This window comes from Xyrauchen texanus, chromosome 31 (genome assembly GCF_025860055.1).
Source record: "Xyrauchen texanus isolate HMW12.3.18 chromosome 31, RBS_HiC_50CHRs, whole genome shotgun sequence".
In the NCBI taxonomy this organism is placed as follows: Eukaryota; Metazoa; Chordata; class Actinopteri; order Cypriniformes; family Catostomidae; genus Xyrauchen; species Xyrauchen texanus.
This window is the reverse complement of record NC_068306.1, coordinates 26165215-26183859: the sequence shown is the minus strand read 5'-3', so window position 1 is coordinate 26183859 and position 18645 is coordinate 26165215. Positions and strand designations below refer to the sequence as shown.

General features: G+C 39.1%; 1 protein-coding gene across 2 annotated transcripts in view; it reads right to left on the bottom strand.

The window, feature by feature from the left end:
• The window catches only part of LOC127624858 (zinc finger and BTB domain-containing protein 16-A-like), a 143480-nt gene that overhangs the window by 60149 nt on the left and 64686 nt on the right, over positions 1-18645 (bottom strand). For both annotated transcript variants that reach the window (XM_052099806.1, XM_052099807.1), the window contains exon 3: positions 16569-16666. In XM_052099806.1, the coding sequence (XP_051955766.1) occupies positions 16569-16666 (98 nt within the window). The remainder of the gene's footprint in view (positions 1-16568; positions 16667-18645) is intronic.

The window sequence follows — 18645 nt, the reverse complement described above, 5'->3', positions numbered from 1 at the left end:
ATACATACATACATACATACATACATACATACATACATACATACATACATACATACATACATACATACATACATACATACATACATACATACATACATACATACATACATACATACATACATACATACATACATACATACATACATACATACATATATACTACACACACACAAGCAGCAAATGAGCTCTTTGATTGTTGACTACTAACGAAACGGATGCAAATTTGCAGGAATGTAAACTACATGCTCCTCAATTGGCAATGTGATTGATTTTTTCCTTTTTTCCATAAAATATATATTTTCCTTAGAACTATAGCATATTTGCCCTGTCTGTGCCTGCCTATTAAACATTATTTACTAATCTCGCCATAGACAGTTTCAAAGTGCCTGAGATAGAGGTGTTTTTCTTCAGTGCTGAAATTGTTTGGACAGCCCAATATTAGTATTCTGATCCACAGACATGTTTGCAACAGTAATAACACAATATCCACGGCTGCTTTTCATGTTGAATCTCCCAGTGGAATGGACAGCATAAAAGCAACCCTTGTGTGTCCTGGCTACTTCCATATGGGACTGCTTTTATCTTTTTCTCTTTTTCTTTCTTTTTTTTTTTTTATACATGAAAGCACCGTCGGCAGATCTTTGCTTAGCATCTGATTCTCTCTTCAGCCAAAATATGGAAGTTTCAAAGAGCATTTCATAAGGGAGCTCTTCCATAAATCGGATTCATAGCTTTTTAATCTGTTCTAAGAAATTGATCTAAAAGTTCCCAAAGCAATTGTCCAAGCTAATGCAACACAATAAAAATATACCTTAGAGAGCATTTACTTCTATTGCTATTACACGCAAAACAAATCCTATATAATCCAGCAAATACAGTGTTTACTTGCAATGATACTGTAACCACAAGTACATGTACATAAACGTGTACATGTATTATAAAATGTATATACAATGTAAATATACAAATATAAATGTTAAGAAATTAATATAAAAGTTTGCTAAAGAAACTGACCAAGCTAATGCAATGCAAAACGTGCCTTTGAGATTATATACTTTAATAGCATCTAAATACATCTAAAACTAATTAGAATTCATGCAGAATATATATACACTTACAACAATAGCCTTTATATTGTACTGACCCACAAAACGTATATCTCTATATACTAATGTACACTCACCTAAAGGATTATTAGGAACACCATACTAATACTGTGTTTGACCCCCTTTCGCCTTCAGGACTGCCTTAATTCTACGTGGCATTGATTCAACAAGGTGCTGAAAGCATTCTTTAGAAATGTTGGCCCATATTGATAGGATAGCATCTTGCAGTTGATGGAGATTTGTGGGATGCACATCCAGGGCACAAAGCTCCCATTCCACCACATCCCAAAGATGCTCTATTGGGTTGAGATCTGGTGACTGTGGGGGCCATTTTAGTACAGTGAACTCATTGTCATGTTCAAGAAACCAATTTGAAATGATTCGAGCTTTGTGACATGGTGCATTATCCTGCTGGAAGTAGCCATCAGAGGATGGGTACATGGTGGCCATAAAGGGATGGACATGGTCAGAAACAATGCTCAGGTAGGCCGTGGCATTTAAACAATGCCCAATTGGCACTAAGGGGCCTAAAGTGTGCCAAGAAAACATCCCCCACACCATTACACCACCACCACCAGCCTGCACAGTGGTAACAAGGCATGATGGATCCATGTTCTCATTCTGTTTACGCCAAATTCTGACTCTACCATCTGAATGTCTCAACAGAAATCAAGACTCATCAGACCAGGCAACATTTTTCCAGTCTTCAACTGTCCAATTTTGGTGAGCTTTTGCAAATTGTAGCCTCTTTTTTCCTATTTGTAGTGGAGATGAGTGGTACCCGGTGGGGTCTTCTGCTGTTGTAGCCCATCCGCCTCAAGGTTGTGTGTGTTGTGGCTTCACAAATGCTTTGCTGCATACCTCGGTTGTAACGAGTGGTTATTTCAGGCAAAGTTGCTCTTCTATCAGCTTGAATCAGTCGGCCCATTCTCCTCTGACCTCTAGCATCAACAAGGCATTTTCGCCCACAGGACCACCGCATACTGGATGTTTTTCCCTTTTCACACCAATCTTTGTAAACCCTAGAAATGGTTGTGTGTGAAAATCCCAGTAACTGAGCAGATTGTGAAATACTCAGACCGGCCCGTCTGGCACCAACAACCATACCACGCTCAAAATTGCTTAAATCACCTTTCTTTCCCATTCTAACATTCAGTTTGGAGTTCAGGAGATTGTCTTGACCAGGACCACTCCCCTAAATGCATTGAAGCAACTGCCATGTGATTGGCTGATTAGATAATTGCATTAATGAGAAATTGAACAGGTGTTCCTAATAATCCTTTAGGTGAGTGTATATGCACAATATAAAATCTGTATAGATATCACGCACAAAATTTTGTTTCTAATTTTTCAAAACACAACAAAAATCATATATCATGAAGCATGTACTGTACAAACTTGCAACAATACTCTTTATTTTGTAATGACCCACAAATATACAGAGGAATAACTGGGTGGAGAGGATGTCATAAGACTTGAACACATTTTAAAATAAAAACCCAGCCATTGCCACACTCATTCAGATGTAGGATTGATAAAAACATTGAAACATGCTATAAACATCTCTATATGGAGGAATATAAGATGTGAAGGTCTCGAATAAGAGAGAGGGGGGCAGGTGGAAACAGATGCGTTTGATTAGGATTAAATCAGAAAGCAGGCATTTATCACACGAGAGCACACACTCTGTCTTCATGGCCTCAGCAGAGATAAAGGCCAGGTAAGGCATCAGTGGGTGGCGGCACTCAAGGATTTCAACAGTACTGTCTAGGTGTGCGTATTGGGTATAAATGTGGGTGTTTCATGGTAGAGGGCCCTTCTTAGCAAGTGGTAGTGTGTGTGAAGCCTCCGCTGGATAGTTATGCCCGCCCGCTTCACTCAAACTAAATTGGACAGACACAGAGGGTGCCAACACATTCCACTATTTATTTCAACTGCAGCAGCAGAGGACCCTCTTAATCTTAATATAATAATCACCATCGCGGAGGAAATGCACTTAATGTCCTCGCATCTACTGGATTTTGCTCTTTAACGGAACTTTGTAAATACTTTTTTATGAGGTTACATCTAATTTAGAGACTTACAATCTAATGTGTGTTATATTGACCAATTGCTTTACACTTCCACTTAAGTAAATCTGTAGAAAAGGCCATTAAGGAAAAGCTACAGAATGGCTTAAATTATCAGAGGGAACTTCGAGTAAATTGTACAGTTTCTCTTTTTTTTTGACCAAAGTATATGCATGACTTTTTCAGTTGTTGGTAATAACGGAGTAAGGATTTTTTAAAATAGTTTTATAGAGACTGTAGTCCGAGAGAACAATTTATTACCTGTTAACTGAATTCCCAAATTCCTCATGGTGGCGTAGTGACTCGCCTCAATCCTGGGGGTGGAGGACGAATCACAGTTGCCTCGTGCCTGAAACGTCAATCCGCACATGTTATCATGTGGCTTGTTGAGTGCGTTACCGTGGAGGCTTCACACCATCCACTGCGGCATCCAGGCACAACTCACCACACCGAGAGCAAACCACATCATAGTGACCATAAGGAGGTTTACCCATGTGACTCTACACTCCCTAGCAACTGGGCCAATTTGTTTGCTTAGGAGCCCTGGCTGGAGTCACTCAGCACTTCTTGGGAGTCAGTGTCTTTACTCTCTGAGCTCACTCAACCCGCCTTGGACTAGAACTCGCGAACTCCAGGGGTGGTAGTCAGCGTCTTTACTCAGTAAAAGATTTCTTCAGGAGTTAAAAGCAGCTCTTACATTCATACAGACAGGATTATCACAGACATTTTGTAATACTGTGATTAAATCAGACCAGAAAACACAAAAACATTTGTAACTTCTGAATGAGAGATGTTTACAGTGATGTACCGGTGGGCGTATGTACTCCCTGGTCACACATCACACCTGCTGAAGTACGGAGATTTATCGTTGATAAATCATCTGTAAAGGTCCGTGAAATTTCAATTTGCGCCATCTTCAGACCTGTATGAACTTGGCATGGATCAAAAGCAATTTTTTATGTTTTTCTTGATATTGTTTCTCTGGTGTTTTTATATTCACTGCCACTGTTTCCTTATGCTGATGGTCACAAATATGGCGGCTGCGAGGAAAAAGTGACGTCACTGAAACTGGTCAATAGGTATATTTCAGCTATATAGTCCATTTTGCTTACATTTGAGAAAATTCTCTCTCAGCTTATGTAAATTATAGCATAATCCTTTTTATTTGATCAATTTCGATTTTTTTTAAAAAATAAATTAAAACAGGGCCCAAACTATATCTAAACTGAAGTAAACTTTAAAGTGAAAGAAAGATCTTGAAATTTTAAGAATCGATATCAAGATAGTTCAAAAGAGATTTGCGTTTAATTGGAAAAATCAGTATTTCGACCCCGCTCTACTACAGAAATGAAGTTTTAAGATTTTATTAATATCTTGACTTTTCTAGGCCTGGATATTTTCAGGTTTTCCATGACCGTAGGAACCCTGGCAATATACATTTTTGCAACAAGACAGGAGTTTCAATTAAATAAATTCAGATCATGAATGGGTGCACTGTCTGACTGCTCAGCTCTACATATGGATCATAAAGTTTGGAACTAGAGCGAAAAGTCTGAATATGATCTGAACGCAAAGTGGACAGCAATGCGATAAATCCACAAAGGTTGTCTGTCTGCTTAGTGGCCCATCAGGCTTGGCACAGTGGGTCCGGCCTCACCGATGAAAGAAAAGTTGAAAAAAAAAATTATAAAATCCATACTGGCCACAGGCTCCTCTCAAATATATTTTCTGCTCAGCTGGTTTTAAATGAAGATATTATGACTCATTAAAATGCCTGCAAGCTTGTGGAAGTCAGCCAATTACAATTTAAATTTAGCCTCCCCTTACACCCCCATTTCTCTCCAGTACCCCCCACCCCACAGTACCAGCACCAACACGTCACACCACTGCATTTTAAGTGCTGGCTTACAGCTGAAATCAAAGCCTTGATCTTTAAACACAAACAAAACCCAATAAACAAACAAATCATTTTTTCCAGGGAGTCTGCCAGTACTGGAAATCTGGTGCTGGAATTGCAGCTCTTTCACCAAACTAGTCTAAATCAGCCTCACTTAAAACGCCTACAAAAATAGGAATGACTGCGGTTAGGTTTGTATTTTAGGGAAAAAAAGATGCTTTGCAGGATGGAATTCCTCTTCAAAGAGGAAGATTTGATTAATTATCAGCCATTGTTGTAAATAACTGACAAAATGTAACATCTTGATTAGGTCAAGCTGTTTCCCCTCATGTGTAAGCCAGCAAAGTGGAGTCATTGGTGCGGTGAAGGCAATTGCTCCATGAATATTTAAAGTGATATAAACTGATATAAAACTGAGATACAGCTCAAAACAGCTATCCCGACTGCACCGTGTCCAATGTTTGTTACTGTTGTAAAACAATAAAAGGGTGATTCAGTCGATGCGATCAAGAACTGCGTGCACAATTTGCTACATTTTGACAGTTCCTCTCTGGGTTATTTCACCCAAAAATTATAATTCTGTCATCATTGACATCCTCATATTGATATAAACTTATGACATTCTTTTTTCTGCTTTAACACAAAAGGAGATGTTAGGCAGAATATTGGCCGCAGTCATCATTCTCTTTCATTGCTTGGAAAAAAAATGCAATTAAGTGAATGGAGACTGAGATTAACATGCGTTTGGAACAACTTTTTTGGGTGAACTATTACTTTAAAACGGCATTGGACACTCAAGTGTCAACCTCAAGTGTACTGTGCCAGTCGGGTTTAAGTGACACATTCCCACCAATACCCAACATTCAGCATTCATGGAATAGTGGTACCATTTCAATTCACAGCTGTCCATCCATTGAGACAGAACTCCGAACAGTACACAGGAACTAAATGCATTTCCTCCTGTAGTTGCGCCTGTGTGCGCTTTGCTGTATTTTTCAGATTGCTTGTTGTGCGCGCACGCATGTTGTGTGTTTTGCTCTCATTTCCAGCAGAACAAATTAATCTGTGCCCTTCCAGCTATGCTCCCTTTTTTTGACAGAGGCTGCTCAGAGGAGAGAAATGATGAAGCAAATCCAAAATTCAATCGCCTGTGTTCTTTTTTAGAAGGCACATGGTGTACTGTACAGCCCATAAAACTCCTAAACAGCCTCCAGACGCTACTGCAATCACCCTCCATCAAAACACTTTGTCTTGCATACAAAAATAAGAGCCGGCATCGAGCTGAATACCAAATCAGCCCATTAGAGCACAGGGGCACTTGCTACTTAGCAACTAAAGGGATTTAAAGCTGCCATACCCGACAACAAAGGACTAAGATCAGGATCTTTTACAGGGTATTATGGTTGTTGTGAGCATATTTTATGTTTTAATAAAAAAATGTTAACAAGATGATGGTTGAAATGAAAACAGGGAGATGATTAAAACAAACACCAAACAGTCTTAAATGGAACAAGTCACAAAACTGTTGCAGTATTTTCAGCTTTTTTTCCCCGAGAATTCCGCAGGGAGGTATTGTTGAGTATTGTGAATTATGCCAAATGATGCCTGACATGAATCGGTTTTCAGAAAAATCCAGAGCTAGTGTGCATTTCAGTAAGAACAATAACAAAATATGATTATGTTACAGAATGTAATAAAACACCATAAATGTCAAATGTATCGTAATATCAAAACAGCGCAACAGCAAGATTGCAAGTGTGATATTGCTTTTACAGTTCTATAAACTAGAATATAATATTAAGTGAGTGGGGGGCCTGTATAGCCCAGTGAATAAAAGATGCTGACTACCAACGCTGGAGTCGCGAGTTTGAATCCAGGGTGTGCTGAGTGACTCAAACCAGGCCTCCTCAGCAACCAAATTGGCCCGGTTGCTAGGGAGGGTAGAGACACATGGGGTAACCTCATAGTGGTCGCTATAATGTAGTTCTTGCTCTCGGTGGGGCACGTGGTGAATTGTGTGTGGATGCCATGTGGAATAGTGTGAAGCCTCCACATGCACGATGTCTCTGCCATAACATGCTCAACAAGACAAAGGGATTAGGTGCGTGGATTGAGGCAACTGAAATTCATCCTCCACCACCCGGATTGAGGTGAGTCACTACACCACCATGAGGACTTAAGAGCACATTGGGAATTTCAAATTGGGGAAAAGGGAAAAAAACAAGAAACAATGGAGTGAGTTATATTTTAGACACAAAATATTCTGTTATTTTGTCTATTTCTGCTCCACCAATGAAAGTAGTTCCAAACGAAGCCTAAGCAGTAGGGATAATGTCCCGATACAATACTGGTATCAGGTCTGATACTGCGCTCATGTACTGGTACTCGTATCGTAAAAATGCTCAGACACCAAAAACCGATACCATCTGACGTACGAATGTCATTACAAAAAAATCCAGCGCACAAATTAAAATCATGCTATGTCCTTGTGAGATTATTTAACCGTAAAAGCTGTGATTTATTGAGATAAATATATAGTTTGCATGTAATTCAAATGTGAGCGCTGACAGTGGAGACAGTGTTGTGCTGACACTGACTGATCAAATCTTTTAAGGCTCCTCCTTAGCTCATACAGGGAAAACACCGGCATGAGCATCACACGCTCTGTTTGTAGCAAATGACAGTAAACCAAGTGCAAATTCACATTGTGGAATGAGGCACATACAGAATACATATTTAATTAAATAGCAGCCTTTTGCGGATTAATAATCACTTTGAGTCACATAGCGACCGGCTTTTCCAGAGTTTGAATCTGCCGTTATAAAGCCAGAGCTCTCCTTGGTCACAGAAACACTTCAAAATAAAAGCCCTGTCAAAATTAAGAGGTAAATTTATGGGATAAAAGTATGACAGAAATACATCACTACTGTAAAGTTATGTAACATTCACTGTAATACTACTACTACTACTAATAATGATAATAAATCAGTAGTAATTGTATTATACTTAAGCAGTATCTAAAATCTGTGATGCTCTGTTATGCAACACTTTATTTGCCAAAATATACCTCCAATGCTGTATTATTGACTGTGCTGCGATGTTTTGTATATAAGCACTTAATTTGATAAAAAATACAATATTATGTTGAAAATGTATTGTAATATTTTAATTTTATTAAGGTTAATGAATTCATTTATTTAAACAACATTTTGATGATTCAACTGAAATAAACTGTTGATATGGTGTTTAAAAAAAACAAAAACAACAGGTATCGGACTCTGAATCTGCGAGTACCGAAAATGAAGAATTGGTACCCGTACTCAAAAAAAAATTAATTATCGGGACATCCCTACAAAGCAGGATAAACAATTGTGTGTTGCCAAGCACAGTAAAACAGACAAGTGGAGCGATACAAACAGTGAAGAATCCAAGTGCTGTTATGCTAAATATCAGTACACTTGCAAGTGTGTCTGTGGACTTTTCATAATTAATAACCTCTCATCTGAGTAACAACTTCCTGTTCATGACTTAAAACATTAAACAGACATTATAAATCTACTATTTCTAGAAAGTCCAAGGTAGAGAATAACAATTTGTCATACAGCTCACACCAGAACATCATGAAAATAAACTCTTGTCAGCATTATGATGGGATGTAAACTTGTCAAACAATTACAGAGCCATTACCTCCATGCGTAATCATTCTCCTGGACCTTTTAACAGAGGGGATTTATGTGGCACATAATTCAAATGCTGCTTTAAAATGGGGATTTAATGTACATCAACAGGTCAGGGAAAGTATTATGGGTTTAAACCACCAGAGAGAAGTTAGGGCACGCCGCCAAACAGAAGTTCTGGCCATTTATCCATGTGGCCCGTCATCCCCTGACTAATGCACAGGAGGGAGGGAGGAAATGGTGGAGGAGGGTGGGAGAGAGGGCACTTTATCAACTGCTGTGAAGAATTTACGTGAGCGCACCGAGCACCAAAGCGTTTTGCCTCTAAATAAAGAGTAGTGGGGGGAAAAAGTAGAGCCCTTTCTTCCATGCTGCCCCCTATTCTCCTGTCCTATTTGACAGCTCTCCATCTTGGAATATGTGGCTTGGAAAGCAGTCAAGTTTCATTAATTTCTGGTTTGGGTACAGTATGTTCCTGGACACACATCTGCGAGCAATCATAAATGCTCTGGAATGTTGGCAGAACATCCAGACCTGCCGGCAGCTGATGATGTCATCACTGTGAAGGAAGAGCTGGTGAGAGGCCAGAACTCTGACAGAGACACAGAGAGAAAGAGAGAATGGTAGAAATGCTCTCTACGTATCCTCTTTAAACAATGCTCAGGTAGGCCATGGCATTTAAACGATGCCCAATTGGCACTAAGGGGCCTAAAGTGTGCCAAGAAAACATCCCCCACACTATTACACCACCACCACCAGCCTGCACAGTGGTAACAAGGCATGATGGATCCATGTTCTCATTCTGTTTACGCCAAATTCTGACTCTACCATCTGAATGTCTCAACAGAAATCGAGACTCATCAGACCAGGCAACATTTTTCCAGTCTTCAACTGTCCAATTTTGGTGAGCTCTTGCAAATTGTAGCCTCTTTTTCCTATTTGTAGTGGAGATGAGTGGTACCCGGTGGGGTCTTCTGCTGTTGTAGCCCATCCGCCTCAAGGTTGTGCGTGTTGTGGCTTCACAAATGCTTTGCTGCATACCTCGGTTGTAATGAGTGGTTATTTCAGGCAAAGTTGCTCTTCTATCAGCTTGAATCAGTCGGCCCATTCTCCTCTGACCTCTAGCATCAACAAGGCATTTTCGCCCACAGGACTGCCACATACTGGATGTTTTTCCCTTTTCACACCATTCTTTGTAAACCCTAGAAATGGTTGTGCGTGAAAATCCCAGTAACTGAGCAGATTGTGAAATACTCAGACCGGCCTGTCTGGCACCAACAACCATGCCACGCTCAAAATTGCTTAAAATCACCTTTCTTTCCCATTCTGACATTCAGTTTGGAGTTCAGGAGATTGTCTTGACCAGGACCACACCCCTAAATGCATTGAAGCAACTGCCATGTGATTGGTTGATTAGATAATTGCATTAATGAGAAATTGAACAGGTGTTCCTAATAATCCTTTAGGTGAGTGTGTATATATATATATATATATATATATACACACACACACATATATATATACATATATATACATACATATATATACATATATATATATATATATATATATATATATATATATATATATAAACAGATTAACTGATTTGTGAACTAGTTTGATCAATTTATTGAAAAGACAACATGATCACACGTGAAGTTGGCATGATGTTTACGATAGTTTCGGTACCCAAGGATCGGCGATAATACTTTCTCTGACCTGTTGATGCTGATTGAGATTTAGGTACATATTATTTATAAAAAATGTTGTCTGGCAATCAGAGAGAAAATTAGTCAGGAATATATTATATGCTTGCTCTTGAGTCGCTTAAATAATAATGGATAAATAAATCTGCATATTGTGACACTGAAAAAAATTAATTGAATTAACTACTTGCTTAACCAGCACAAAATAAGAGTTGTTTTAAAGGTTAGTAGAAGAACTTTACAATGCATATAGGCAATATATCAAACACATTACAGGTGCTTTTTACATTTTCTGCTAAATTAGAAGTGTACACCATACTGTCAAATGTATGGTTAAAAACATTATGCAGATCGGAAGATTCTCGAGTAGAATTCAACAAATATTGTGTGAGTCGCATACCAAATAAATAAAGTAAAAGCCTTGAAGATAAAGCACAGAGTTCAAGTTGTAAACAGATGTATCTTTTTGTTGCATTTTCAGTTATATAAATATATAAACAGCAGATGCTCCCCATTAAAACAATGCTCTCGAGTTGAAATACAATGTGATATGATGCATAGATCATAAAATAATCTTAGAAAATGTGACGCTACCTTGGATGTCTTTTTGCCATTCTGGGGGACGGATGCTGACCATAGCTGTCAAAGCTGATCAAATCACAACTGCTGTGATCCGTGTTTACCTGAGGTGTTAATATATTTTTGGAAAGGAGCATGTCAGGCTACAGCATAGGCTATGCCATAACTGCCGTAGGTTTGACCCAGAAGTATAAATCGGCATTAATACACACAAGACAGGCTTGGGTGTAAATAAATCTATAAAAATTGATTTAAAAAACAACAACAAAAAAAAAAAACAAGGAAACAGATCTGAAAATTGTTCCATAGTAATGTTTAATATCCTAAACAGTGTCAACATGATGCTGAGGACACAAACCAGGAAACCGATGTGCAACATGCGGACAAAAGCTCCTACACAACAAAGATAATAGCCCGACAACAATGGAGCTAAAGAACAGCCTGCAGGCCAAGTTACACAGCCAGAATTTAAACGGTCATCAAAAGAAGAAAAGCTTGTGTGCTTGAAAGTCAACTTGAAAGCAACTGCTGATTGATCACAATAGCTGAGAAAAGGATTCCCATTCTTCTAAACGACTACGTAGCGGAAGAGTTTCAGAACTTTTACCAAAAGGACCACAGACAAAGTTGCTCATATATCGATTTGCAATGGTAAAGTACAAGCTGAAGTGGTGGCCTGGACCAGTGCATAACTTAAAGCATTTAAACTACACTCAAGCAATGCTTTAAGAAAAGTTATCAACCCTACAAGCAACACAAATTTCAAATATTCATTAAAGCACGCATATATATATATATGTTTTTTTTGTGTATGTTTTTTTTAACTGATTCATCTGAACAAACCAACTCACTAAAATTTATTAGAATGAGAGGAGGTATAACATGTCGCACCACACCGCTACTCAAACAGCTACTAAAAAAACTTGCTACTGGAAAAAGCTACAATGTTTTAAAAAGAGCTGAGCTACTGTCAGGCTACTGAAAATTTAGAAGTTAGCAGCTCTGTTACTCCCCAGTTCTGGGCTGGACACAGTGCTGGATAGTGTGGAAGGGGTCCTGCTGTGTTAGCCCTGCCTCAGCCTACAGAGCTAATGAAGTCAAGTGAGGTCCACTGGTTGGTCCCTCTGGAGAGTAGCACACAGACTTAATGAGCCTGGACCAGGCACTTCGGCTTGCTAATGAGTGTGTTCATAATGTTCCCAAGTGTGTGTGCATGCATATGTGTAGACAGTTCAATTCATCCTGCCCCATTCAAACAGGTAGCAAATGAAGCAATGGTCACATTTTTGGTTAATTTAGTGACAGCTGTTGGTTAAATCATCAAGTTTTTGACCTTTGTTTGTCTGGAAGTTGAGGATAGCCTCACCTGACCATTTGATGAATACTGCACACAAAACTGGAAAGATATTTTTTATCTTGCAATCTGATTGGCTGACTTCATGCAACTTCCAGAAGTAAGAGTACATGGAGTTGGGTACAAACAATGAAGGTTAATACAATTTGTGACTGAGGTTGAAATAATCACTGAATTTGCCATCAGTGCCATCAAATCTTTGAAATATACAATTCTGTTAGAGGCACTTAGTGGTAAGTTAAGTGTGAGACAACAGTCAGAGAGCATGCAACAGCTACAGACAGTTATAGTATAGGTACAGAATAAAAAAAAATGTAAAGTTAAAGATCCAGATGATATATCAGCCTATGTTGATCTGCAATCCCACCGTAAAGCTTTGCCTCGCCTTTCAAAAATGGATCAAAATATGTCCTTTGGCTAGCGTACCCAGACCACGTTCCGCACTCTTTGAAGTCATAAGAAAGCTCACATAACACTAATAGCCAAGCTGTGCTCCATAAGGGTGAGTCACTTTTTTTTTTTTTTTTTTGCCTGGCTACCCAACAGTTTTCAGACCATGTTGACCTTAACCTGAGGAAAAACATACGCACGCGCTATTGCATTATCAGCTTCTTTCCACAGTCCACTTCCACCCAAATCTGCACACAGCGCCAGACGACAACAAACTCCACCTCTAGGCCTCGCAAGCCCCTGAAAAACTGCAACCACAACCACAGCTGTCAGACAATAATTTAAACAATGAGCAGGGAAAAAAACTGGCACAAGATTAACTGTACATACTGTACCCTGGGCTGTGGCAGGCAGCCCAGTCTGGCGCCCTGCCAAGTCCACAATAAAACAAACAGAGACGGCGTGCACCAGCCGAGAGGAGTGAGCAAGGGAGGGGTGGATGAGAGCAATGGTACATCACAATACACACACAGCATATAGAATAACATTTCTTACCACCTTTTCCTGAAAACGAGGGAGCAGAGGTGGTGGTGGAGGGCAAAGCCACTTGCTTGGTGTCACCGTTGTGAGCACTGATAAAAATCAAACCGCTCAGAACAGGAAGAATAAAAACAGAAAGTTTGCACTGAAAGAACAAAGCAAAAGAAAACAAATCAAAGAGCTGCGCCATGTCTCTACTTCTCTGCCACTGTCTGTGTCTATAAAAGCATTTCCACTGAAAAGCTTACACAAGAGTGAAGCTCTCTAGAGTCACACTGCTACAAACAAAAACCAGGTTAGCGCTGTGCATCAAGCCCTGAGCATACGAACGTTAAAACTGTTTGTTCTGGGGTTTTTCAGCACTCTGTTTTGATGGGCTAAAAATAAGCAGCATTTCGATGCATGCTTATTCTGGCTGTTAAGGGAGGCTGTCTGGGGATGGTTCTTTGGTAAAGATCTTAAGGAATTATGACTGTCACATTAATAGCACTGTGATTTCTCTGTTTTGGCCTCAACCTTACTGGAGTGATGTAAAAGAGGAGGCCAACAGGAAGTGATGGTTGCAAAGTGCTAAATGGACATGGCCTGAGCTTGGCCACCTCTTGTGCACATCCTGTCACTAAATGTCTCACTCTTAAAGGGCGTTTTCACACCTGATTCGCTTAAGGGGTCTGAGAGTGGTTTGACAGAACAGGAGAAGACGAAGAAGAAAGGAAAAGGAAGAGAAAGGTGAAAAATAGAAGGAAGAGAAAGGAGAAGCAGAAGAAGTTGATGAGGAAGAAGCAGAGGATAATGAGATGAAGAAGAAAAGGTAAAAGAGTAGGAAGAAAAAGAAGAGGATGAGGAAGAAGAAAAAGGAGGAGGAAGAGGAGGAAAAGAGGAGGAGGAATAGGAAAAAGCAGGGAATGAAGATGAGGAGGAAAAAGAGGAAGGAAGAAAAGTACGAGGAAAAGGAGAAAGAAGAACCTCTAGAGGGATCAAGTGTTGAACACTTTGGTACTAAAGCAAGTGGCGAATGGACTAGAGAGAACTTCTAATTCAAAAGACGGTAAAGTGTGAGGGCCTGCAGATGCTAACAACGAATCAAAAAGATACTCATTCCTTCTGTTCGGAGAGGCTCTGAGCAAGGCAGTGGCTATACAAAGTCTTTTAAAGCATTTCCTGGCTCATAGTCTCCTGCAACCCATTTTCTGAGCTCAGGATTATCCGCAGTCATATTATCCGCAGTCATATTATCCAAACTGCACAAGCCACCCTCCCATAAAGATTTCTGAATTACTATAAAGACATGGAATATCCTTTTGTATGAGTACAGGAGTCTGCTGTGGGTCACAGCGGAATACCAAACAGAGTTATTCATCAGAGTTCAGACCTGGCCCCTTTGTTTAATCACAGAAAGGCTCTTATAAATGTCACCATGCAGCACATCCTCCATGGGCATGCAGCCACTCCAATATCTCCACATTTTCTGTTATTGTTATTATCTTGGGAATTGAACAGCCTCTAAAATAAACATTAGCTATTTCCTTAGAGCAGCATCTGCCATGCTGAGTCGTGCGTACATTGAATTGCACAGCCCAGCATGAGAGGTCACTCATCTCTCCACTCGACATGGTTTTAAACATCCCTGCAAAATGTCAATCTCATCTCACTACATGAAGATATTGACATAAAAATAATCCACCTCATGAGGCAAAAAGTACATGGTTCCCAGGTTTGGTGATGTTTGAAGTAATCTAATCTAAATCCCTAATTACTGTGGAATCAGTTACCTCGGAAAAGTATTCTTAATCATCATAAACCAGAGTGTGCTCAACAGGGGGCGAAAAATCTAGAAATGTTGACCATTATGTGCAAGCAGTGTGTAAGTACTGTGTAAGACTTCTGTGGTGTGTGATTTGGCAGTCAGACAGGAAGGTGAGGGGAGATTCCTGTTGAACTGGGCTGGTTTTTGGAAACCCAGAGTCCCAAAGCTTTTACAGACTCTATATAAACCAGAGTCACTGCAGAGCACAAAAGATGACTTCCGTATTAAAGAAAAGTCTAACCTTTCAAGAAAAAAGTGCACATATACCACTTTTTAGATTTAAATGAGCAGTTTTCATCTGGTTTTGCTTCAGGACCAAGATTTCACATTGATCATCAGTGGCGACCCAATACAGTTTACAGCATTTAAAAATTTAGCAAAAAAGCCTTTACTGAGAGCATGTCATGCAACATGTCCACCATGGCATTTCCTATGAAGTGACGTGTGAATTTGCATCAAAATACTGCAGACTGAAATTTAATGCACAGTCATTAATGTTAAAGGGATAGTTCATCCAAAAATGGAAATACTATAAATACTCGCCATCATGACATCCCAGATGTGTGACTTACTTCATTCAGCAGAACACAAATGAAGATTTTTTAGAAGAATATTTCAGCTCTGTAGGTCCACACAATTCAAAAGGTCCAAAAAGGACACAGGCATGAAAAGTAATCCATAAGACCCCAGTGCTTAAATCCATGTCTTCTGAAGTGATATGATAAGGGTGGGTGAGAAACAGACCAATATGAAAGTCCTTTTTTAACTATCAATCTCCACCTATGACCAGTAGGTGGCTGAACGTGAAAGCGAAAGTCACGTCCACAGCACAATGTGGAAGTGAAAGTGTACATTTGCAGTAAAAGTGTTACACCTACCATATAGCTTCAGAAGGCATGGATTAAACCACTGGAGCCTTATGAATTACTTTTATGCCGCTGTGTCCTTTTGGACCTTCTGAATTTGGGTCACCATTTTTTTGTTTGCATTTATGTTTGTCCTGCTGTCTGCGACCCTATCAGAAAAGGCCTGCAACACTTTTTTGGGTCGGGACCCACCAGTTAAGAACCACTGATTGAAATGAATCAATAGGCTGTGTGTATGAATTATTGTGTATTGAATTACATGGCTGTTAGGCTAATAAAGACCTAGAAACACAGAACTACTTACACACTTTCAACATTTAACAGAAGGCTGATTCATGAATGAAAGCATTAGCCATAACACCTCATGCTAATGCCCTAAACGAGGCAAGATATGATCAGCAAAACCAATTTCCTGCCAGTCAACACTGCTTTGGCCTGCTCTATTTACCTTTGGATCATCCACAGAAAACATATCGCTGTTGGGGTATTAACTTCTATTTTTGGTCAGGTGGAGCTACACATAGCTGTGAATGTGCCGATGTGTAGACAGCCCAGTGTAGATGCTAGTGTGTGTTACCTGAATGAGACAGCAAGTGCATCCTCAGGCGCAGACTATCTAGGAAGCGTTTGCCACAAAGCTCGCACCCATAGGTCTTCATTCCGCTATGCAGTTTCCTGCAGGGAGAAACGGGACAAAATAACATCAGCCAACACCATTTGTCAATCACACAAAAACTGGGCGTTCAAAGCGCCTGGCTGTACTATGAGATTTGATTAGCATGCTAAATGGCTAAGACAAAATGGCATAATTTCCCTTCCCACCACATGAGTTTATCACTCCACCTACACTAGATAACAAGACAGAGGGTATTTAAAGAAATCATTTATCCAAAAATGAACATTTTTACACCCTGTGTTGCAACACCATATGCTCCTATTTGTTCCCAGATTACACAAAATTAGAAGATTCGGTTTAATATTTATCCAGCTTTTGGCATAAAATGACAAAGTTTAAAGGGACCAGGGGCTGTCAAAATCCAAAAAGACAACCTGTATGAAAGGCTAGTGTGAGTGATTATATATATATATATATATATATTATATATACACACACACACACACACACACACACACACACTTGTTGTGTTTCCATGTTTTATGGGGACTTTCCATCGACATAATGTTTTTTATACTGTACAAACTTTATATTCTATCCCCTAAACCTAACCCTACCCCTAAACCTAACCCTCACAGAAAACTTTCTGCATTTTTACATTTTCAAAAAACATAATTTAGTATAAAGCTTATAGTATTTATAAGCTGTTTTCCTCATGGGGACCGACAAAATGTCCCCACAAGGTCAAAAATTTCGGGTTTTACTATCCTTATGGGGACATTTGGTCCCCACAAAGTGATAAATACACACACACACACACACACACACACACACACACACACACACACACACACTATATATTTTAAATCAATCATTTTTCCCTCCTTCAATTTTTGGTTTCTCACACAAAGCTATTATATGGCTTCAAAACACTTGGAATATAGTGCAAGTGTATGGATTATTTTTATGATACTCATGGTGTTTTTTGTTTTGTTTTTTTCTGTTTTTCGAGCTTGACATGCCCTGGTCACTATGATCAATAGTTATTAATGTGGTGCTGCCATGTGTATGAATTTTAAGGTGCCCATTTTGATGAGTCATTACGGCAGTAATTCTAACTCGCTGTACAGTTAAGACACGGACAGGACAAAGATACTTCAAATGGATGTAAAAATTAATTAAACAACAAATAAATTATACATGATGTTGCATGAGTCATGACATTTAGATGGTGTTTGGAGCAATAGAGACACAGAGATCATGCACGCTATCAGTTTCACTTTCCAACATGTGCACTTCTACTCCAGGCGTTCATACTCACTCAGGCACTCATCCAAGCGCTATTTTGTGAGAACCCTGATTTAAATAGAATATATGTTTGTAGTAATACCACCAATAACATTTTAACGTTCAATAACGGCACTGCGTTTTCATGCAGTTGCTATATAATTACTGATTAATGTTAAAACCAAAAGGCAGTAAACAAGTCAAAGATATTAATGATTTCTCACTAAAGCGGTTTTGAAGCTTGTAATTGATTTCTCTTATTTTTGAACATATCTCTACTGTGCGTGACTCTCTCAAGGAGTTTAAAGGTTACCAGTATGTCACAATTTTATTTTATAGTGACAACAGAACTATTCATAAATGTTTTCTATTCAAATAAATGTTAGCATTTCACAATTCATGTGCATTGTTTACAGTGTGGGGCATTAACATATAACTGCAGCATATAACTTTTTAAAGTGTAGCAAAGGGGCACTATAAAAAGAGAAATCGGTGATCGGATGGGAATCAATATCGGCCTCAAATTTTCTGATTGGTTTTCAAAAATTTCCACTTGAAATAAAGAAAAAAGAATATGTGTTCGGAAAAACATGAAGTATATGGCTAGTTACATTTATATTTTTTCCTGCTGTCTGCAATGCTATCAGAAAAGACCTGCAACCCTTTTTTGAGTAAATAATAATAATATTAATATAAATAATTTTTGGGTGAACTATTCCTTTAAACTGGAGCTCTTGTTTTGGGTAAAAAG